This window comes from Ptiloglossa arizonensis, chromosome 5, assembly GCF_051014685.1.
Source record: "Ptiloglossa arizonensis isolate GNS036 chromosome 5, iyPtiAriz1_principal, whole genome shotgun sequence".
Taxonomy (NCBI): domain Eukaryota; kingdom Metazoa; phylum Arthropoda; class Insecta; order Hymenoptera; family Colletidae; genus Ptiloglossa; species Ptiloglossa arizonensis.
In genome coordinates, this window is record NC_135052.1 from 27,852,828 (window position 1) to 27,875,753 (window position 22,926).

The 22,926-nt window shown below is 33.0% G+C and overlaps 5 protein-coding genes across 10 annotated transcripts; 3 read left to right on the top strand and 2 right to left on the bottom strand.

Moving 5' to 3' along the window:
• The first annotated feature begins 97 nt into the window (after positions 1–97).
• Positions 98–7,554, top strand: LOC143146629 (transcription elongation factor SPT6). Of its 2 annotated transcripts, XM_076311088.1 has the most exons (10): positions 98–252; positions 354–438; positions 573–769; positions 847–963; positions 1,087–1,104; positions 1,185–4,633; positions 4,935–5,451; positions 5,535–5,775; positions 5,856–6,300; positions 6,767–7,554. In XM_076311088.1, exons 1-10 carry the CDS (start codon positions 214–216, stop codon positions 6,963–6,965), a joined length of 5,307 nt encoding a protein of 1,768 aa, XP_076167203.1. In that variant the 5' UTR covers positions 98–213; the 3' UTR covers positions 6,966–7,554. The 2 variants fall into 2 exon arrangements, with proteins under 2 accessions (XP_076167203.1, XP_076167204.1); XM_076311089.1 differs by lacking the exon at positions 1,087–1,104.
• LOC143146632 (uncharacterized) lies at positions 6,508–11,499 on the bottom strand. The gene is made up of 10 exons (XM_076311092.1): positions 11,394–11,499; positions 10,725–11,311; positions 10,348–10,460; positions 8,714–10,246; positions 8,484–8,647; positions 8,242–8,409; positions 8,094–8,183; positions 7,955–8,025; positions 7,700–7,878; positions 6,508–7,287 (listed from the first exon to the last, which is right to left on the bottom strand). The coding sequence occupies exons 1-9, from the start codon at positions 11,409–11,411 to the stop codon at positions 7,758–7,760; spliced, it is 2,865 nt and encodes a 954-aa protein (XP_076167207.1). The 5' UTR covers positions 11,412–11,499; the 3' UTR covers positions 6,508–7,287; positions 7,700–7,757.
• Positions 11,500–13,144: 1,645 nt separating this feature from the next.
• Positions 13,145–16,266, bottom strand: LOC143147136 (uncharacterized). 3 transcript variants are annotated; one of them, XM_076312095.1, is made up of 7 exons: positions 16,127–16,266; positions 15,479–15,671; positions 15,195–15,387; positions 15,022–15,119; positions 14,816–14,952; positions 14,395–14,745; positions 13,145–14,322 (listed from the first exon to the last, which is right to left on the bottom strand). In XM_076312095.1, exons 2-7 carry the CDS (start codon positions 15,524–15,526, stop codon positions 14,004–14,006), a joined length of 1,146 nt encoding a protein of 381 aa, XP_076168210.1. In that variant the 5' UTR covers positions 15,527–15,671; positions 16,127–16,266; the 3' UTR covers positions 13,145–14,003. The 3 variants fall into 3 exon arrangements, with proteins under 3 accessions (XP_076168210.1, XP_076168211.1, XP_076168212.1); XM_076312096.1 differs by having other exon boundaries at positions 16,135–16,250; XM_076312097.1 differs by having other exon boundaries at positions 16,122–16,184.
• On the top strand, positions 16,169–20,630 carry LOC143147135 (uncharacterized). Its single transcript, XM_076312094.1, has 10 exons — positions 16,169–17,461; positions 17,567–17,863; positions 17,944–18,723; positions 18,795–19,029; positions 19,108–19,325; positions 19,396–19,650; positions 19,725–19,873; positions 19,948–20,065; positions 20,147–20,322; positions 20,381–20,630. Exons 1-10 carry the CDS (start codon positions 17,363–17,365, stop codon positions 20,484–20,486), a joined length of 2,433 nt encoding a protein of 810 aa, XP_076168209.1. The 5' UTR covers positions 16,169–17,362; the 3' UTR covers positions 20,487–20,630.
• A 1,204-nt stretch (positions 20,631–21,834) lies between these two features.
• LOC143146954 (mitochondrial translation release factor in rescue) lies at positions 21,835–22,904 on the top strand. 3 transcript variants are annotated; one of them, XM_076311718.1, is made up of 3 exons: positions 21,835–22,110; positions 22,227–22,393; positions 22,472–22,904. In XM_076311718.1, the coding sequence occupies exons 2-3, from the start codon at positions 22,300–22,302 to the stop codon at positions 22,816–22,818; spliced, it is 441 nt and encodes a 146-aa protein (XP_076167833.1). In that variant the 5' UTR covers positions 21,835–22,110; positions 22,227–22,299; the 3' UTR covers positions 22,819–22,904. The 3 variants fall into 3 exon arrangements, with proteins under 3 accessions (XP_076167833.1, XP_076167831.1, XP_076167832.1); XM_076311716.1 differs by having other exon boundaries at positions 22,227–22,904; XM_076311717.1 differs by having other exon boundaries at positions 22,231–22,904.
• The last annotated feature ends 22 nt before the right edge of the window (positions 22,905–22,926 follow it).

Sequence of the window (22,926 nt, forward strand, 5' to 3'; positions counted from 1 at the left end):
AAGAATAAGAGTGGTTCTGTTCACTAGGGTCTTTTGGAAACGTTAAAGTTTGATAATTCCTCTATTAGTGACAGACACCTGGGTACACGCACACATCTCATACATAGAGCTGGATCGAGTGTTAAGTGCTCGACCTGGCACGACCCCGAACCTCTATGTTGTTCGGTTCGGTGTAAATTTTATCTTTTCGGAAAAACATTCGTTGTCCAAAATATGGCCGATTTCTTAGATTCAGAAGCAGAAGAAAGCGAGGTACTTATTCAATTTTATATCGCATCTATGCTATTTTTTTAAATGTTTGTCTGGTCGTCGGTAACTTATGTCACTGATCGATGTGTTCCGTTATATTGTAGGAGGAGGAGGAGTTAAACGATAATGAGAAAAAGAAACTCAAAAAGTTAAAGGCCGTGGAAGAAAGTGAGGAAGAAGAGGAGGAAGGTAAGAATAGACCAATATGTCTCTATTTTGTAATGCAATTGTTAGTGGAAATCCTTTTGCTTTAAAGTGTCATAGTTTCTTTGCACAGTGATTATTGCTTGGTTAAAATGCAATTGTCCATTGTTCATTTACAGATGACGAAGATCGATTGCGCGAAGAACTTAAAGATCTTATAGACGACAATCCTATAGAAGAGAGCGAAGGGGAAGATAGTGATGGTTCCGGAGTCTCTAAGAAACGTAAAAAGAGTGACGATGAAGATTTTGACGATCGCCTGGAGGATGAAGATTATGATCTTATAGAAGAAAACTTAGGTGTCAAAGTCGAGAGGGTACTTGATTAATTAGCGTTCACTTTCTAGTAAAATAACAAATTATACAGGTGTAGTGACAAGATTCTTTACTTTAGAAACGTTTCAAACGCCTCCGCAGGATTCAAGATGAGGAATCAGAGGAGGAACAGGAGAAAGAGGTTGATGAAGATAGAGATGCTATCGCAAATGAGCTTTTCGAAGGCTCCGGAGATGTAAGCGTGCTCTTTCATATATTTCTTTTAAATTTTAATTTTACTGTTTTCTGGTTTTCATACAATTTCTATTACTTTATATAATGCACTTAACGTTTGTCATTGTTTTCATACCTATATCAGGAAAGAGAAATTAGTATGGTACGTATGGGAGCTGCGAGCACAAATCATTAAAGTATTTTTATTTTTTTCTAATGTTTTCTATCTTCGATATTTATCAGGAAGATGAAAGGAGAAGCGAACGCAGTCATAGACCCGAAATGGAAACCTTTGATGAAGAAGGTAGCGAAGGAGAATATACAGATGCGGATGATTTTATCGTTGACGACGATGGTAGACCAATTGCTGAGAAACGTAAAAAGAAAAAACCGATATTTTCCGATGCAGCTTTGCAAGAAGCTCAAGACATTTTCGGCGTTGATTTCGATTACGATGAATTTGGTAAATACGGAGAAGAAGACTATGAAGAAGAAGAGGAGGAAGAAGAAGAAGATGAATATATGGATGAAGAGGATGCTGAGAGACCGAGAAGACCGAAAAAACAGTTGAAGAAGAAAACCACGAGAAAAAGTATATTTGAAATTTATGAGCCCAGCGAACTCAAACGTGGTCATTTCACGGATATGGACAATGAAGTGCGCAACACGGATATACCAGAGAGAATGCAACTTCGATCGGTTCCTGTTACACCAGTTGCAGAGGGTTCCGACGAACTAGACCTTGAGGCAGAATGGATCTATAAACAGGCATTTTGTCGACCAACTATTTCGATTCAAGACGCTCATTTAAACGCAGAGGCTAAGGAAAGAGCACGAAAAGGGCCTCAAACGATCGGGAAAATTAAAAAAGCTTTGGATTTCATGCGAAACCAACACTTTGAAGTTCCTTTCATATCGTTTTACAGGAAAGAATACGTTCTTCCAGAACTAAATATCAACGATCTCTGGAAGGTGTACAAATTTGACGCGAAATGGTGTCAACTTCGTCAGAGAAAACAGAATTTGTTAAAATTATTCGAGAAAATGAGAAACTATCAGCTGGATGAGATTATGAAAAATCCAGACGCTCCTTTGCCGGATAGTGTACGAGTCATTAAAGACGATGACATAGAACGACTTAAAAACGTGCAAACTAGCGAAGAACTAAACGACGTTTATCATCACTTTATGTTGTACTACAGCCACGAAATTCCAGCAATGCAGGAGTCTGTACGGTTAAAAGAGAAGGAAGCGCGACGGGAAGCAAGGATTCAGAAACGAAGGCAACAGATCGTGGATGCTGAGGAAAACGGCGAAGATCCTCCGCCGGAAGAAGAAGCGGAAGCAGAGGAAGAAGACGAAGCGGATGAAACGTTGAAACAAGCAGTACGGACTGGTCCGTATTCTATCTGTAAACGAGCCGGTCTCGACAGCCTTGCAAAGAAATTCGGCCTTACTCCGGAGCATTTTGCTGAAAATTTACGAGACAATTATCAACGACACGAAGTGGATCAAGAACCCACGGAGCCTTCGACCATTGCCAACGAATACTGCAGTCAGATATTGGCTACTCCGGAAGAAGTGGTGAAAGCCTCTCAATTAATGGTAGCTATACAGTTGGCGCGTGAACCTCTGGTAAGAAAATGTGTGAGGGAAATGTACATGGAAAGGGCAAAAATATCTATCAAACCCACGAGAAAGGGAATGAAGGAAATAGACGAGAACCATCCAATTTACGGGATGAAATATCTGAAGGATAAACCCGTACGCGATCTCGTCGGCGATCAGTTTTTAAATTTGGCCATAGCCGAGGATGATAAACTGATCACAATTACGATGAGCGATACCATCGAGGGGAACACTAGTAGCAATTACGTTGACGAGATGAAGCAGCTCTACTATCGGGACGAGTTTAGTAAAAATGTTCAGGATTGGAACACCCTGAGAGTTGGAAGCGTTGAAATGGCGCTGACGCGTATGGTTATACCGACTCTTAAGAAAGAGCTGAAAACGAACCTTATTGCGGAAGCCAAAGAATGCGTGATGAGAGCATGTTGTCGTAAAATGTACAATTGGATCAAGGTCGCCCCTTATGCATGCGAGTTCCCGGAAGAGGAAGACGAAGAATGGGACACTACCAAGGGACTTAGAGTGATGGGCTTAGCTTACGTCCCAGATTACTCTCAGGCCGCGTTCACTTGTCTGATCGCTCCCGATGGAGAATGTACGGACTACTTGAGACTACCTCACCTAATGAAACGAAAGAACAGCTATCGAGAGGACGAGAAAACCATGAAGGAAGCCGATCTGTTGGCATTGCGGAACTTCATAGCCACCAAGAAGCCACACGTTGTCGTGATAGGAGGTGAATCGAGGGAGGCAATGATGATCGCGGCCGACGTTAAAGAGTGCATCGCGAACCTGGTAGAGGAAGAGCAGTTTCCAGCTATTCAAGTAGAAATTTGCGACAACGAACTTGCCAAAATATACTCAAACAGTAACAAAGGTATATCCGAATTCCGGGATTATCCAGAATTACTGCGTCAGGCCATCTCACTGGCTAGAAGGATGCAAGACCCGTTGGTGGAATTTTCTCAATTATGCACAGCGGACGAAGAGGTCTTGTGCCTCAAGTACCATGGCTTACAGGATCAGCTGCCAAAGGACGACCTTCTTGAGAATTTATATCTGGAGTTTGTGAATCGTGTGAACGAGGTTGGAGTTGACGTGAACAAGGCAGTGCAACAGGCTTACTGTGGAAATTTGGTGCAATTCGTGTGCGGCTTGGGACCAAGGAAGGGTCAAGCTTTGATCAAAATGCTGAAACAAACAAATCAGAGGTTAGAGAACAGAACGCAACTGGTAACTGCCTGTCACATGGGACCAAAGGTTTTCATTAATTGCGCGGGTTTTATCAAGATAGATACAAACAGTCTAGGGGACAGCACCGAAGCGTACGTGGAGGTGCTTGATGGATCACGTGTGCATCCAGAAACATACGAATGGGCGAGGAAAATGGCAGTGGATGCGTTGGAGTACGACGACGAGGATGCGAATCCTGCTGGCGCGCTCGAAGAGATCCTGGAGTCCCCTGAAAGACTGAAAGATCTAGATTTGGACGCGTTCGCGGAAGAGCTCGAAAGACAAGGTTTTGGCAACAAGTGTGTTACGTTGTACGACATCAGAGCGGAATTAAATTGCAGATACAAAGATTTACGGGTAGCGTATCAGTCGCTCAGCGCGGAGAGATTGTTCGATATTTTGACAAAAGAAACGCCGGAGACATTTTATGTGGGTAAATTGGTCTTGGCGACAGTGGTAGGGATCAGTCATAGGAAACCACAAGGGGATCAATTGGATCAAGCCAATCCCGTAAGGAACGATGAAACCGGTTTGTGGCAATGTCCATTTTGTTTGAAAAATGATTTTCCCGAACTCTCCGAAGTATGGAATCATTTCGATGCCGGAGCATGTCCAGGAAAAGCTACCGGCGTTCGATTGAGATTGGACAATGGAATATCCGGTTATGTTCACATAAAGAATTTATCCGACAAACACGTCGCGAATCCCGAAGAGAGGGTGAGCATAGGGCAAATAATTCATTGTCGCGTAATAAAAATCGAGGTGGAACGATTTAGCGTTGAATGTACGAGCAAGAGTAGCGACCTCGCGGACAAGAACCATGAATGGAGGTGCGTTTTTAAAGTATCTGTTTTTTTCTGCACTTGAACGGATATTCCACAAGTGACAGTTGAAATACTAAAGCTAATGATGGTCTTCGAATGTAGATGGTTGATACTTTAGAAGATATTTAATTGTAATGGTTTTACGTTAGGATTCAAATTCTGTCAGATGACTTTTATGCGTATCAATTTCTATTTTAATGTACAATTGTAAAATCTGTGGTTGTATTTACATGAGATTAAAATTTTATTTAGATTTATGTTATTTATATGTGTTTTATAAATGATAAACCATGGATCGTGTTTTCAGGCCGCAAAGGGATCCGTTTTACGACACGGATGCGGAGCAAAAGGACATAAAGGTCGAAGAAGACGCGAAGAAGGCTAAGCAACGTCAGACTTACGTTAAACGAGTAATCGTTCATCCGTCTTTCCACAATATTAGTTTCGCGGAAGCCGAGAAGTTGATGCAAACTATGAAACAGGGAGAGGCGATAGTTAGGCCAAGCAGCAAGGGTGCGGACCATTTAACGGTCACGTGGAAAGTAACCGACGATATTTATCAACACATCGACGTCAGAGAGGAGGGAAAAGAAAATGCGTTTTCTCTAGGACAGAGTCTATGGATCGGAAACGAGGAATTCGAAGACTTGGATGAAATTATAGCAAGGCACGTCAACCCGATGGCTGCGTATGGTTCGGAACTATTGGACTTCAAGTATTATAAACCGACCGTAGAAGGTATCAAAGATAAAGCAGAGGAAATATTGAAGGAACAAAAGAAAGAAAATCCTGGAGGAATTCCGTACATAATATCCGCTGCAAAGGTCTGTATCGACCTGCTGTCTTTCGACCATCGATGAATTATGCCTTGGTTGAGACATTTAAGACAGGCTTTCGCGCGTTTCAGAATTATCCTGGAAAATTTCTTCTGTCTTATCTTCCACGAACTCGATGTCGCCACGAGTACGTGACAGTGTCGCCGGAAGGATTTCGGTTCAGGGGACAAATGTTCGGCAGAGTGAACGATCTGTTCCGTTGGTTCAAAGAACACTTTCGAGATCCCGTCCCCGGACAGTCTACCCCTAGTACCCCGCGAGGCGCTATGACCTCTAGAACACCTTACCATACGACACCAGGAGCAGTGAGCGGTAGCTATCTAATTTTTTTTTTTTTTTTTTTGAACATTAATATTTTTTCTTAATATTAATACCTAAACACGATGTTGCAGGAATGAATCAAGAAGCGATACAAAGAGTGGCGCAAAATCTCCCTCATCATATGTTACATTCTTTGTCACAAGTAGCGAATCAAACTCCTCACCACTATCCACCGCATACTCCAGGAACTGCAAGCGCAGCTGGTTATGGTGGAGTCCACACTTATCCAAATACACCGTATACACCTTCTGGTCAAACACCTTTTATGACACCGTACCAAACACCCCATCATACACCGCACCATGGTCAACCGACTCCTAGATACGGACAACAAACGCCCAATCACCAGCAGGGTCCTTTCATTCATCCACCTCCTCCTTCGGTTACTACTCCAAGTCATCATAGATCCACTCCTTCTCACAGACCTACGCCACCTATGTCGACACCCGGCGATCCTATGGATTGGAAAAAGGCAGCAGAAGCCTGGGCGAGATTGAAAAGCGGTCCCCGTGTATCGTAAGTATCTTCGTATTCAATATTAAAAATATTTGACACGATATTACTTCAAAAACGACTTAAATATTTGTTCGTGAGTAGATAAAATTAAATTTTTCATTCGACCACAGTAGTTTGGTCCATTTTGGGAATATATAAAAATATAACCTAAGGTTGTATGAAAAAATACCGTTCGTTTATATCTACATGAAGAAATCCTTTTTATTTATAAAAATAATAATAGAGTGTTCAATATTCAATAATTCAATAATGTTGACAAAATTAAAGATATAAATTTCTCAGGATAAACAAAATTTGAGACAAAATGTTTAAAAAAAAAGAAAAATACGCATAATGTATACACGTTAGCACAAAGGCTTGGCATCGTTTGTTAATGTGAATTTATCATGAGAAAAAAAGAAAGACATGCTTGTTCAAACTAATGAAGAGTTTAATAATATTGTTTTCTTTTTTAAACTTTTATTAGCGGTTCTACCCCAAGATACGAGGAGTCCAGAAAAACTCCGCGGAATTATGAAGAATCTGTTGGAAGAACAACGCCACGAAACAGAACTTCGGCCCGAACTCCTTCTTATAAATCTCCTCGAGGTACACCACACACCAATTCTAGTCCCCGGAGTATGTCTCTTAGCGGAGATGGTACTCCTCTATACGATGAAAGCTAACGGATTCGTTTGTGCATAATAGATCATACTTTCTCGTTATATCATGACGTAAAATTGACGTATGATATAGAAATGTAGAAAAGAATCGGAAATCGCATCGCAATGAAAATGCTCGTAAGCATGAGCATTAATCGTCCTGTATAAAAAAAAATTGCCAAGTCCACTTATGAAGTCATTGTATTGCAACGCATTGATCTACCGATATCTTCCAATCTTTTAAGCGTTTATATAGTTAGATAAACAATATTGGAGGCATACTTCACATATACACGTACATATGTATATATATATATTTACAACGTCACCACGTACTCGATTCTCTCTAAAAAAAAAAAATGTGCATTATGTACGATTTAAAAAATCGTAAAACATGAAATTTACTTATATTTTTATTTTTCATCATACTAATATATACTGATCTATGCCTTCTTATTATATGTACGACATTTTCTCTCAATTTTAATTTTTATCAATACTAAGTTATTGTATATTTCTTATGTTACTGACTTAGAAATGGAACATGTTTCTTACATACTTTATACAATTGTTAAATGACCTTATTAAACAATAAAACAATCTTACAAAAGTGTTTTATCTTGCGCTATTGTTTTGCGTTAAGCTTAAAATTTGTTTGATTTAGACCAAAATAATAAGTATTAGTTTCCACAAAAACAAATAACAAATATACATTTTTATTTCTTTTATTTATAAATGTAATCAAATAGTTACACTACCTTAGTCGTAATTAAAAAGTCATATATATGAAAAAAAATCGTCCAGCGACATGTTACTTTAAACATGAGAGTCTTCATCGGAAGATAATACATCCTCGCTTAATAAAATATCGTTACGATAAGTACAAATTATATTGGGATGACTGTCAGCCGACTGTTGTTGGCGATTCTTTTTAAACCTAAACAAGTATATTATATCAACAACATCGATCACGATATTCAAAAATTGGTAATAATAACACATTTGAAAATTACATTTGTCTAGTCTTCATAGATGACAAGTTTACTGATTTCGGTGCTCTTTCAACTTCCGAACAAGATTTATACTATAAAATCAATGCAATTGTATATTCAATAATTTGATAAAAGTAAGTATAATTAATGAATCACTTACTAAATTTTCTTTATTTGCTGATCGATCATTCTGTTTCTTTTTATTTCCAAATTCAGGTGAGTTCTGTTTCGTTGTAGTCACTTTTTGCTTCTGTCAATGTAAATGAAATTATTTTCGAGAAAGAATTAAAAAAGAAGAAAAATATTACCTTATTCATAGGAATACTTATATTATCGTTTGAATCACTTGATTCGAACGATTTTACGATCCTTCTTTTATTTTTTGATATTAATTTTTTATTATTATTTTTGAAATCCGTTAAATCCTCTGAAGAATTGTTTCCATCCAATATTACTGAAAGATTTACAGTATCATTCTGCAATGTGAAGTATAATATATTAGACGCTATAAATTAAAAACTTTATCATTCTAAATAGTCATGATAAACACCTGTGATTCATCTAAGCTGTTTTTCTGATTCTCATTATTTTCTTGTATTAGTTTCTTTTCTTGGTTATTTTTACTAGATGTTTTGTGCGAAATAATCGGTAAAATGTCTCGCGAAGTACCAGAACAGTATACCGAATTATTTTTTTGCAAACAAACGCGTTCTCCTGCAGAACGATAAAAAGAATAATTTGCTCGCAAGCAATAACTTAACCAAAATACAACTCTCTTACCTTTAGAACTTGCACCAATATTTAAACCGTCAACTGTATATACAATGGGTCTCAAACTGATTACAACAGGTTTTAAAAGTTTGTTAATATTTCTTGATTTAGTCAATTTAGAGTCTTCTTCAACCTGTTTGTACAGTTCTAGATTTTGAGGTTGGTTATTCGTATAAGAATTTGCTTCTGCTGTATATTTCTTTTTCACAGTTTCCGTATGAGAATTTGCTTCTGCTGTATGATTTTTCTTCTTAACAATTTCTGTATGAAAAATTGCTTTTGCTGTATGACTTTTACTTTCTGTATTTACATTAACCACACATTCGTCATTTTCGATTGTATCAAACGATTTATTCAGATTTTTGGCACACTTAGGAAAAGACCTTGAAATTTTCTGAACAATATGTTTGTGTATTGCACATGTAGTCTTATCTGTTGTAAGGCCATTTGTGCTATTCGACTGCTTTTCTTCGATTATATCAGATTTAGTATGCTTACTTAGATTACTTCTATTATCTGAACTAATATAGTTTCTATATGTATGTTCTCCTTTGTCTTCTACAATACTAACGCTGGAATCATCATTCCTGATGCTAATTTCTTTAGGAGGTATATTTAGAGTATGTTCCTTTTCCGCTGTGTTTGACTTCTGATGCATAACATTTTTTCTTAGTTTACGTTTAGGAGGGTCTACTATTACTCTTTTTCTGTGTAATATTTGTGTCACCGATAACTTGCGAACTCCAGCATAAATTTCACTTTCACTATCAGAACTATCGTTATCTTCAATCTTCTCTATATTGGTGATGCTTCTAGCCTTTGGTGTTGAATTGCTACAGTTTGTAAATTTGTTACCTGTAATAATATTTTGCAAAGGAAAGGACTCTTTCGAACCATTGCATTCTGTATTTCTCTGTTTCTGTACTACACATTTGTTCTGTTGTAATCTTGAATCCTTTATATCAGATTTATTATTTTCAACTAATTCATGTAATATAAGGCAGTGTAACCAGTCAAGTAGTTCACCAATTGTATTCAAACATATTTTATGACAATTATTAACTGCTAAATTATTAATAATAACAATTAACTTATCAATTAATTTGTTCATGTCACTTTTAGAATAAAAACAATTTAAAGTTATATTTTCCTTTTGATTACAATTTTCTTTATCATTACTCAACATTGTAAAACGATTTGTGTTAGACATACATGTTTGAGTGAATACATCACTTTCATTATGTCTAGATGGAGTATAATTTTCTTTCCCCATCTGTAAGGCATTTGAAGTACTTGGATAACATGTACATGATTCTTTGGAAGACTTAGACTTTGAAACATCATCTTTTGGACTTTTTGGAGATACAAATGTAATGTCTGTTATTTCACTTCGTAAATCATCGTCACTGTCTGTAATGGTGGTAGGCCAGCGAAAAGTAATTTTACATCCTTGTTGTAAATATGTTTGCCATATTTCACAAACGTTTACCCAATCATCAGGAAATCCGTTAAAAAATTTATTTCTGACATACTCTGGTAATTCTACAAAATAATTATATTTTACTCTCAAATATAGAAACATAAACAAATGTATGAAAAACTTTTAAATATACAATGTACAATCAGATATTGCAATTACATACCATGTTCATCATCAACAATATTTCCTTCTAAGTGGTACAAGTGCTTACAAATGGATTCCACAACTGTACTTGTGATTCGCTTTGTGATGGATTTGCTACGAGCAAGTCTCCCACTAAAACGATAAACTGGAATTAGAACTAAAATCTATGCACAACTATATAGACTAATTGTTTTCAAACTTTTTGGAAGATATCTCCCTAAAAAAAATAAGTTTTTCTGTGCTTGAAATGTGGCATATTTAAAATATTACAAAACAAATATAACCCCATAATTGTTGAACTCCAATAATCAATGTATTAATAGAAGATGTTTAAATCCACATTTTTCTACACTAAAAATTTTCCATTTCTTTTTTAAAAAATATTGATAGTCTTACCGTTCTATTGTTCCTTTAATAACCAGTTGGTCTTCCTTATTTAGTGTGATTTTCCATTTTTTAAAAATCTTAATTTTTTTATTCTGAATAATATTTGAACTAATTTGTGAGGAATCAATAGTGTTAGTTTTACAAGATTCTTTCTCACTGGTAATTTGCAATTTCTGTTGATTTCTGATAATGTTAGATGATGCTGCATGACTTGCTTTCTTACAAGTACAAGGAACTTGGTCAGTATTAGGTGGTGGCATCAAAAAATGATCTTCATGAGACGAAGTTTTTGTATTATACTCTTTGACACTAGATGTAGCAAATCTCATGTTAGTATTTTTATTATTTTTCTTTAAAACCATATTCCTTAAATTATTACACGATGAAACAATTTCATTATCTTTCTTAGTATTTTGAGAAAAGTTAGCACTAGAATCAAGTGCATCTGCATTAATACTAGAGACATTATTGGGTATCGTGGATAATGAACATGATTCATTACTTTCCTGCACATTGTTTTTTCTAAGTAAATTAAGTTTCAAAGTTCGATGTAACCTCTTGAATCTTTTATCATTTTGAAAATCAATAAATTTTACCTGTTCAAATAGAGATAAATTCAAACAATGATTATAAATATTTGTTAATACAAATTTGTTAATATTGAGTATATATAATTACCTCAGAGGCGTCTGCCATTTGAAAACTTCAATGATACAATTAATGTATAAATAAATCCAATGTATTCCTGTTAATTTATTAGTATATCTTCATACATAAAAATTTGATAAATCACATAATGTAGCATCTGTTGTGGCATAATGTACCCGCCAGAAGAACTTCCACTGATATTTATATTAAATTTTTCAATACTACAATGCATTTACGTAAATAATAAAATGTAGTAACAGATAAAATATTTTGCACTTTCCATAACAATGGATTACCTCAATTATTCAACTCGTTTAAAATATAAATACATACACCACCAATATAAATTAGTGCGGACTTTTATCACTTCTCGCCACATGAAACTTTGAATGCGCAACTGTAATTTCCACAGTGGTTCTCAACGTATAATTTCATACCATTCGGTGTTTACAATAATTTTTCATTTTGTATTGGTACTACCCACATTGAATCCCTAATTTACTTTTTTCGAAAGTTGTTAAGTATTTCAACTTGGTGGAAATAAAACAAGACTGAATGTGTAGGTACTTGCTTAAGTAGGGGTTATACATCAACGGTACTAATTGTAAATTACAGTTGGAAACCACGTACATGTGTTCTATGAGAGACATGTCGTACATTTCAAAAGACTTTGTGATTTTTAGCCGATGATCCAATTCATTTAAATTTACCAATCATCTTTGCTAGAAAAACCTTCATTTTATGTGTTCGTAGCATTTATAAGAAAATGTTGGTAACTTTATTCTCTACACTTTTTGTACAAGGTTCCACTCTCATTTCCCCCAACCGCCCAATTATCCCACTCTCTAGTTTTCGTTAAAGACTTCCACTCTTACTCAATATTCTTATTAACATCGGAGTATTTTTAATAGAAATACAAAAATAAAACTTAATGATATAATATTTTATCAAAATATATAGAATGTATAATTACTTAAGAAATTATAACATCAAGAAGTTATTGATAACTAATTAAGTTCAATAAAGATATTTAGAAAAATAACTTTTAAATGTTTAACCGAATGTGTAACCACCAACCAACATTAGAGATGGGTAAAATTTTATTCGAATAAAAGTTGACAAATAAAACCAACTAAAAACGATACTTGATAAACCCTCGTAATTATAGTAATTATAACTGAAATATTTATATGTTAAATCTAACAGTCACAAAATCTTACTAAGTGTTATTTTTATAACAAATTACATACATAATGGAATTAAAGAAAAATCTTATTTGATTTCGAATTCATACCATTGGATGTAACGTGTAACACTATAATGGTACGTAGGCTCTAGAGAACTCCGGAGTCGTGGAACGAAGTTCTACTGAATGTCCAGTCCATTCTATATATCGACGGTAGTTCTGTCTTTCCTATCTATCTCAGAAAATATTCCAACATAAATTCCATCCTTGATATTAAAATCGATGGAATTTAAAAGATTTTAAAGATAAGAGGAATAGATTAAACTTCTATTATTTAAGCACGGTGTTAAAATACATGAAATTAGGGACACTAAGTACTTAAGTACCTAAGTACCTTTCTAGTACCTAAGCATCTTACTAAAATTTTTTAAAATCCACATACCCATTCAATACTAAGTCCGTTAAATAAGACCAAATATCTATTTTATTCCTTACATGTGGTGTAAGTAGTAGTAGTATGGATAAGTTTTTTGAGCAAGATACATGCAAAAATAAATGTAATGAAGAATTCAAATTTATCAATTTAAATAACAAGTGTAATATTGTATTGCCATTTAATATTCCATTAATTTAAAGACATAATTTTCTTCTACACATGATCATCAAATATTTTTCAATGAAATTATATTAACGCAATGATTATCTATGTACCTAATGTAAGTAACTGACAACTTTTTTACCATAACATCAGTTGCAGCATCGACAGCAGCTAGGTCGTTCAACGATATGCTGATTTCCTTTTTAATAAAACTACATGAAAACTATTACAAGTAAAAATTATTCATAGTCTAAAATAAACATTTAGTACACGCACATTCAGTACTGAAATATTGCACGCATATTAAGCTTAAGCTTTGGTCACTTTAAGCCTCAGAAACTAGCATTATATAAATATTGGTCGTATCTTTTGTATTATCATAATCATCATCATCATCAGCAGCAGCATCATCATCATTATTATTATTAATATTACTAGTATTATTATTCACTTTTCCTTATGAAAGAAATATGTTATTGTTCCTTCCAACAAAAATGGAGCAATCACATATTTTTCGTATTAATTTATGGTAGCACAAGTAATCATATTTGCTAATTATCACTGATCCATAAAGCGTATGTACTACTTTTATATTGGTATCTTATAATGAGTAAAATTGGACTAGATTTTCACATTAAAGATTGTATAATCTCAATTTAATGTTGTCGCTATTCTATTGCAAGCTATATGCACGTAATCGACATTAATTATTTTGTTGAAGCGTGTACAAGAAAAAGTAGATTATTCTCTTATTAACAAATATACCGCTATTGAAAATTTCCTTACCATCGTCTGTATTTAGATAGAGGACGAAAAGTCTGCTACGTATTTAATATGTTGACAGACTGTTTCAATTTTATGATTTACTACCCGCGGAATTATCAGCTTTTCTCGATCCCTCCGCAGAGCCTACCGGTTCTTTTTGATGAACTTTAGAATTTCTATCCTTGTAATTTCGCCGATGATCAGTATCTCTACGATCTTTCTGTGACACTTGACCCCTATATTTCCGATTACGTGCATCACGATAATAATCGCGATATTCTTGCGACCGATAAAACGGAGATTCAAAAATTACCGTATTCGGTTTCATACTATAATTTTGAAGTTGTGGTGCTACAGAGAAGTCTATTTCTATTTGATGATCTTGTTTATCGTGTCGATTTCTTCCATTTCTACAATAATCAATATTGTAAATAATGTTACAGAATATGTGTAATAGTAGTATTACATAATTTGAACATTACCTAGGCACTGTACGGTGCCAGTAACTCTGGCTCTGTAATGGTGGAAATCTGGGTGGAGTTTGTTCCTGCGTGGTACTTGTTGGCGATTCATAACTATGATGACCGTTGTTACTATCGCGAGATCGAGCCCCTTTATTAGCACTTACTGTATTTGTTGATGCTGCTTTTAATGTTGCAATTTCTTTCTTTTGATCCTCATTTTGTTTACGTAACGGTTTTACCATCGCTTCTGCAACTTCTAAACATTTGACTAAATCTGTCTGAACAGGATCAAGTCCAGGTCCTACTTGAATTCCTACATCTGTCACTGACCGTTTATTTATTTTCTGTTCCTTGACAAAATTCAATTTTCTGAAATAAATAAAACTTTTTTTATGTCGATATAGAACAAATATTTTTCATGTTCCTCTGAATTACTAACTTTTTCTGTTGTTCAATAATTTCAGATAAATACTGGTTTTGTGTTTTTGCATCTTGTAATGATATTTTAATATCTTGTAAATCTTTCTCCAAAAGTTCTACTTGTAGTGGTGCAATGTTTACACATACTGGGCTATCCTGCAAAGAATGATTAAGTTATGTGCAACTTTGATATAATTTTTGAATATTCTGAAAATACAAAAATACCTTTGCTTTCACAAACCCAGTTTCATTGTCTTCTGGAGAAGAAGGACTGCTAGGTATATAAGTAGATCCTTTTGAAAATACTAACTGAAACTGTAAATCTATTTACAAGTACAAAATATTAGAGTTGCAATTGCTTGTAAAAACAATAAACAACATTATATGGTACAATATACCTTTATTCTTTTGTCGCAATGTTTCAACTTCTTGGTGCAAAGCAACCAAGGTTGTCTGATATTGTTCTTGTAAAAATTTCATGTTTTGTTCTAACTGAGCTACTCTGTCCATATTAATACTTTGATGTCTGTGTGTTTGATTTAATCCTTCATTTATTTCTGTTAATGTTACTATATCTAATGGTTTCTTTCCCTGAAAGAAATTATGTGTGTGTGTGCGTATGTATGTTTTGTTATTTAAAATGTTTATAGATTTATGTAAATAAAATATGCATTTTACTCACTTGAAGAAATGGTACGGTTGGTAATTTAACCAACACTTTAGATGCCATTTTTGGAAGCTTTATAGTTAATTAAGAAAGTGAGACATAAATATTCACTGCAGATAATGTCCGTTGAGATAAACAATTTTTATATAGAATACAGGTGAATACAACTAAGTGTTTTCTTTCAAAAGTTGATCATGCTTTCAAATATCTGAAAAATTGATATTACAAAAATAACATCGAACTTAACGACATAAAAATTTCAAGTACAACTGAATATCATATATTATTGTACAATCGAACACATCCGTGAACCGATTTTTGAACCGGTTTTATACAAATAACATTGAAGCGGCAAATACATTTAATCGAAATAATTTCTAAATATTATTAATTTATTTTCTGCATTCAACATGTTCAGGAACCAAGCAATCGTATAATGCTACAATATTATTCAACTACCAATAAAATAATAATACATTGTTTTTTTTGTAAGAGTTAAGATCATCCCGCGCCGCAGCATCGTCGCTCGGCATATTTTAATGACATCGGAGGAAAGCAAATAATACAAAGTGATTAAATATACGACAACGAAAAAAACGTATAAAAATATAAAGCGAATCAAATCGTCACGAAGAATCGCAGAAATTTTCTTCCATACATTACCAAATTACATTTAAACAGACAGTCGTTTCGTGAAACGGCAGCCAAAAATTCAACAGCACACAAGGAATAGGAGACTCGATGAAGCGTGATTCTGCGCCTTAATTTTCTGACGTCACATCGCGCCAACGAAGGATTGGTTAACACTTTAGCAACAATGGTGGACGTCTGCTTTTGACGACCAAAGGCGACAGCAACTAGAACGATTTTAGCGATTTCTATTACAAGTTAAATTTAAGTTATATGGACGAATTGTAAATAGACAGAAACACATGCAAAAATTCTGTAATATCGTGATCAAAAGATAGAAACTGAGTTCATAGTCCTCGGACTAGTTTAACGATTTCAAAATTAGGCGCGTACAAGGTATAGATCGTCAGGTGGATTCTGTTCGGATACGCAGGACAAAACTCGTTCGCAAGGCGACCTGTGTTTTCTATGTCCTTGCGCGCGAGAGTATTGATCCAATGGCATTTAACAAATGATAGCACACCATAGCCGCGCCCATGCTTCTGCTGATCCTATCTCAACATTTATTCATATTTAACTTTCGTAAACCTTTCCGCTGTTTTTATACAAGATACAACAAATAAGCAAAACTTTTCAATTTTCTTTACATCCGTGTGTTACTGTATCACAGAAGAAATATTTGTCAAAATTTTCATATAAAGCAAATTTTCTTGCTTAATTTGTCTTTTGAAAAGTTAAAAGAAGTGAAAGGGTAACACTTTAAGGACAGAATAATAATTTCACGGTAATAATTTAATGTTTAGATGCTGTAATAAAACAGAGTCCATGTTCGTAGTCCATTAGAAAAGTAACACGATTAAAGGTTTAGAAAATTATAAATTAAAAGAAAGAACAAGTTCAATTTTAATACATAATTGAAAACTGCTGATCGCTTTGAATATATGTATGTCATTATGCATACATATGCCTGTGAGAATTCACACAAATAATGCATATATAAACATGTATTGTACAATACGAACTTAAATTTTCGATCCGAGAATACTGAAGTATTTTTGATATACGATTGAAATATCGAATTTGAAGTGCCAATTTAACTCCTGTTCAAAACCAAAAAGAAAGTACTTTTTTTTAACTTTTTTCGTACTACCATCCGAAAAAAATTGGTGTGCGTCCGATTTTTTCAGAGTTCACATGCTCTTCAGTTTATTGTCTTTGAAAAGAAAATTGTTAAAATAATTTTCCGAAACCAACATAACCAAGAAAAAAATGTCTTTTATGATAGAAAGCAGACAAACTAATGAAATAAACAATAAAGACAGAGAACAATTTCTTAGTTTCAAAATGAAAGAAGATTACAGTTTTAAGGTATTATTTATATGTATCACGTATAAGATATATATTATACGTACTGTACTTAATACTTAATTATTTCAATGAATTATCATTAATATCAAACATTTTTCATTGCAGTATATACCTGAAAGTCATTTTAAATATATAGTAAAAAATGTACAGAGGCAAAGGCGCATGGAGGACGATGAGCGCATCTGGACTTCATTTGTTAAAGAACAGGAGTTAAATAGTCTGAGGTTCGACAAAAATGATATTCATTGGTCTGTAGAAAGTATCAAAGATCTCTTAGAAGAAAATGTACAAGATGTAGATAGAGAACTTAAGAGACTCCAAGAAGATGCTCTTCCTGAACAAAACAAAGGGATTTGCAATCACAAGTCTAATAATAAAAACGAAAAGACTACATGTACAGAAGTGAGTACTTTTAAATTTCCATTTTAACCACTACATGGTATTGAGAAAATATAAAGTCCATATTATTTTGTAAATGCTAGGCAAACAGCACGAAGAATATTTCTTCAAAGGAAAAGTTATTTATAAAAGATAAAAACTCGAATGGTACCACTGTTCTACTACCAATTTCACAAGAAAACGATGTTTTTAATTATAAAGAAACTGAAGGATCCAAAAGAGGTTTCAGAACAAGGACTAAAATATCTCTATCAGATCCTTCAATTATACAGAAGAAGCATTACACGAATCAACTTCTTTGTGCAACCAATCACTTTGAGAATAATTCTGATTCAGATTCGAGTAATAACAGAAATGATATTGTTCACATACAACCAGATCCACTTACAATACAAAAAATTCTATTGATGCAAAAAAAAATTGCTGAGTTATTAAATGAAATTTCATTTAGATTATGCAAGATTCCTCTGCCAGATGGTGATGATGATTTGAAAAGAAGGCAACAGCAAACTATGGAATTTGCAATACGATTTTCAAGAAATTATCTATATAATCTTAACAGACTTATTGCAAGCATTCAAAGACATATTGGAGCTATGTCTTCCAGAACAAAATTAAATCAATGTCATAAAAATAAAGCATTTCATCAAGACAACATTAAACGAGAATTAATTGCTGCTCATCATTTATTGATACAAGCATTAAGTGCTTATTGCAAACATATTCCAAACTCCACTTTCGAAAGTCATCCTACAAAATTTCAAAATGTGCTACAGATTGTCTGTAACCTGAGAGATATATGTGACAAAGTTGAGATCTTTACCAATCGTTTCTGTGCAGGAGATGCCAATACGTTGCTAGTGGTAATACGTGTTAAATAAAAATAATTTTACTAATTTTAGACAAAATTCTTTATAAAATTTTATTATTCTAGGAAAAGGAACTTCAAGATAAACTTGATACTATTTTGTTTAAATTGAAACTGAATTTAGATGATAAAAGTCAACCTATAAATCATAAGAACATTGAGCCTACAGTGAATATTGCACCAATATCTTTACATAACAAAAGACGTTCTAATAAAAAAAATCTGTCGAGTCGTCTAAGTATGTACAGCGTGGATGTATCTAAAACTAACCAAAGGAAAAGGAATGATTTAAGAAGAAAAAGTAAATGAAATTACCTAAGATTTTATGTTATTAAGTATTTAGTATTTAATTTTAAAAGTTTAAATATATATTTTTCAGACTACTCTTGTCAAAAAGGGGAAAAGTGTAATGTTATAGACATTCAAAATACACACAATCAACATTGTTTAGTACCAGAGCTACTATATCCTAGTCCTGTGACACATACATCGTCTTCTAGGGACATTGTTTGGATCGATTCACTGAAAAATGTAGACTATTCAAAAGAAGATCATATTAAAACTATGATGGATGAATTAGTAATAGATTCTGAGAATGTAAGATTTATCTATAATAAATTTTTTAAATACTAGAAACTATTAAACAAAAAATAATTTTGTGAAATAGGATAGTAATTTAGATATTCAAACCAAACGTAGTAAAACAATGAAAATGGTGCAACAGTCTAAAGTATTACAGAAGGAACTATCCACTGAGATACTAAATTCAAAAAGTATAGATGATGTAGAAACAAACGGAATTAAAAAACAGCGCTCTACAAATGATGACGATTTAATAAATAAAGTAACAACAATTACCAATGAAAATTTGTCTATTCTAGTTCCTGTAATAAGCGATTTAATGGCTCTTGTATCAAAAAAGGTAACATTACTAATTAAAAAGCTTTCAGAAAATTACTAATTAACCATTGAGTGTATATTTAAATTTCATGATAGCAAAATGAGCCAGAAATGCAGCCTATATTAGAAACATCTATGGAAACACTAATGGAATTTTTGCAAAAATATCAATCTTCTAAAGATTCTGATACAAAAGCATCTGTGACAGATGATAATTGTAAACGTTCACAACTTAAATTAAATGGGTAAATAGAGCGAAATAATAAAAATAGATGTCATTTAGGTAAAATAAGAACGAATATTTTCTGTATCATGACAGCGTATCTGAAATTCACAAATATGGTGAGAATGTACAACTAATTTATGTGTCATCCACGGATAGTGTGCCAAAAATGACACACTGTGATGTTTCGTGTCAAGCAGATTATGAAACTCTGGTAAGCATAAATAATGTTAAAAAAACATACTATGCGTCTTTAAAAACAAAAGCTATAAATATCATAACAATAATTTTTTAGAGTATTGGAGACCAGGAACGTACAAATCTCAGTACCATAGGTGAGACGGAACTTACTGTTAAAGAGGAAACTGAACTACAGTTTTTAGCATATAGACATGAATATAAAAAGCTGTGTCAGTCAAGGCCAATGTATTCTAGCAACACACAAAACAAACCATGGGATATTGTAGCATGGTAAAAATACTAAATATTTATCTTACGAATTTTAATTAATAAAAATCTTTTGAAACAGGATATCAGATAAATTAATAGAGGAACTGATAGTTGAAATAACAGAAGAATTGCAAATGAAAGGCTTGATACAAAAATTGTTTGACATGGAATTTCAAGAATTTTAGGAGCAACATTTGTTTGTATCGAATTGAAATAGAAAATTATATTTACACAACAAGCGATTTTTCAAACATTTTTTATTTGAAGTACAAATTTTTTAAATAAAATATTACTTTATATGTCGGTGTTAATTTATTTAAGAAATTCGAATAAAATGTTCTATTTAGGAAAAGTTGTAGTTGAATAGTGGGGTCAAAAGTGTCCCTAAACCGAAGTCGACTTGTGACAGATTATTCAATAGCTTGTAAAACAAAAATCAATTTGTGCCAAGTTTGAACTTTGTATTTCGATGGAGGAAATTGGAAAAAGGAAAAAATTGAAAACCATGTTTTTACAAATTTCTTCTCATGTTACAAAACTTCAAATTTAAAAAAATAATCAGAATCATTTCGCTTATAGAAACACGTACTAGAGAATTTTTCAGACCTTTTAATTGAAAATTGAAATTTGAAAAAATAAAAAAATGTAAAACAGCATTGAAAAAAACCGATGACTTTAAGCTAGGTTCAAAAAGTTGCAACCATTCAATAATTGGATACTAGATCGTTGCGCCACCAATGTTGTGAAAATACTGTAAATACTTTAAAATGTTATGCACACGCATAATTTTCATTGGTTGAATTTGTTTAGTTTCTTTAACTACTTTGCTAATTTCTGAATCTAAATTCATTGAAGATCGCATGGAACACTCATTTGATAAAGAATGTACAAAAGTTCGATATATTTATTTTAACACAAAACAGTTGGCTTTTAAATATTTTAACTACATGCAACAAAAAGTCTGAAAAATATTCAAGATAATTGTAAGAACAATATATACTTATTGTAAAAATATAATTGTAATTCTGAAACTGCTTCAATATAAAACGCATTTTCCAGCATTCTTATACCTTTTTACTCTTTACAACTTAAATTTTCAATTAAAAAATTTGAAAAATTCTATAAGCCTATCGCTACATAACTGAAATGTCTCTGAATTTTTTCAAAATATTTCGTGAAATAGAATAGAAAAAAATGAGCAAAAACATGATTTTTGATATTTGCCCTTTAAGATCTTCCAAGTCGAAGTATAGAATTAAAACTTGACACAAATTCTTTTTTTTTAAAAACTATTGTACAGTTTTTTTTACAAGTCGAATAATGTTTAGGAACACTTTTGATCCCTCTATTCAACTATACTCTTTGTTAGATAATTTGAGTTTAAAAAAAATTTCGTGCAACTTAATTAATTTTTTCTACTTCGTAATTTGAATGCTACGATCAGGATTGTCGAATCATAGATGCGCATGCGGATGGAACATCTAGATACGACAAGTAACACTATCATACTTATTTTGAGCAATGAACGATGGTTCGTCGGTAACATAGCGTTAGTAACAACCAATTTGATTATTTCCGTTAATAATAATTTAGGTTGTGCGAATTAATAACAGAATGTATAGAAATATTTAAATTTTATTACAAAAATACAAAATGAGACAAATAATTTTAAAATTGTACAAAGATTTATTACGTTACGGAGCAAATTTAAAATATACAGAAAAGACATATTTCGCAAAGAGAATTCGTAAAAGTTTTAAAGAAAATAAAAACTTAACTGATCGAGCAGAAATTGATTTTCAATTACAGGTAAGGTAAACGTAAATATAATTCAATTTTCTACTTAGAATTATTCTTAAATAAACCATAATCTACCTTACTTAACCTAAAAGAGAGTCTATTTATATTTGTAAACTTCTTTTCAGAAAGGACGAAAACTTTTGCAAGATCGACGGGTCGTATAAGTAATTTCTTATAATTAAACTAAGGAATATAATTATGCTGAAGTCTTTATGGAGCAGAATTTATTTTGCTCAACCCTCTATCACTTATATATTGCTAATGATTCACGAAAAAATGTACATTTTATATGGTAGAAATAATAGTAATTTAATCAATGTTCTCAATAATAATTATCAAATTCGATGCAAGTCTTACAAACGTTTCTTAGATTACTCAAAAGTACCCAAGCTTAATGAAAATGATCTGGAAGAACAATATGTAAGAGGATCTGGTCCTGGTGGTCAAGCAACTAACAAAACGTCTAATGCAGTAGTTTTAAAACATACACCTACCGGACTAGTTGTAAAATGCCACGAAACCAGAAGTTTATTGCAAAACAGAAAAATTGCTAGGGAGGGTATGTTAATAAAATTGGACAATCTAGTCAATGGTGAGGACTCTCTTAAAAAACAAGAAGAACAACTTAAAAAACAGAATGCTATAAAAAAGAAACAGAAACAAAAGAAACTGGAAAATTTAAAGAAATCGTTTCAGGAACGTGAAAATGTCAAATAATTATCTACTTAATGAAGTTACTTATTTTCAAATACATTCTGTTAACTGTTAAATAATGTATCTTCAATAAAAAATCAATGAAATGATGTTTTTATATTGTTTCTATAT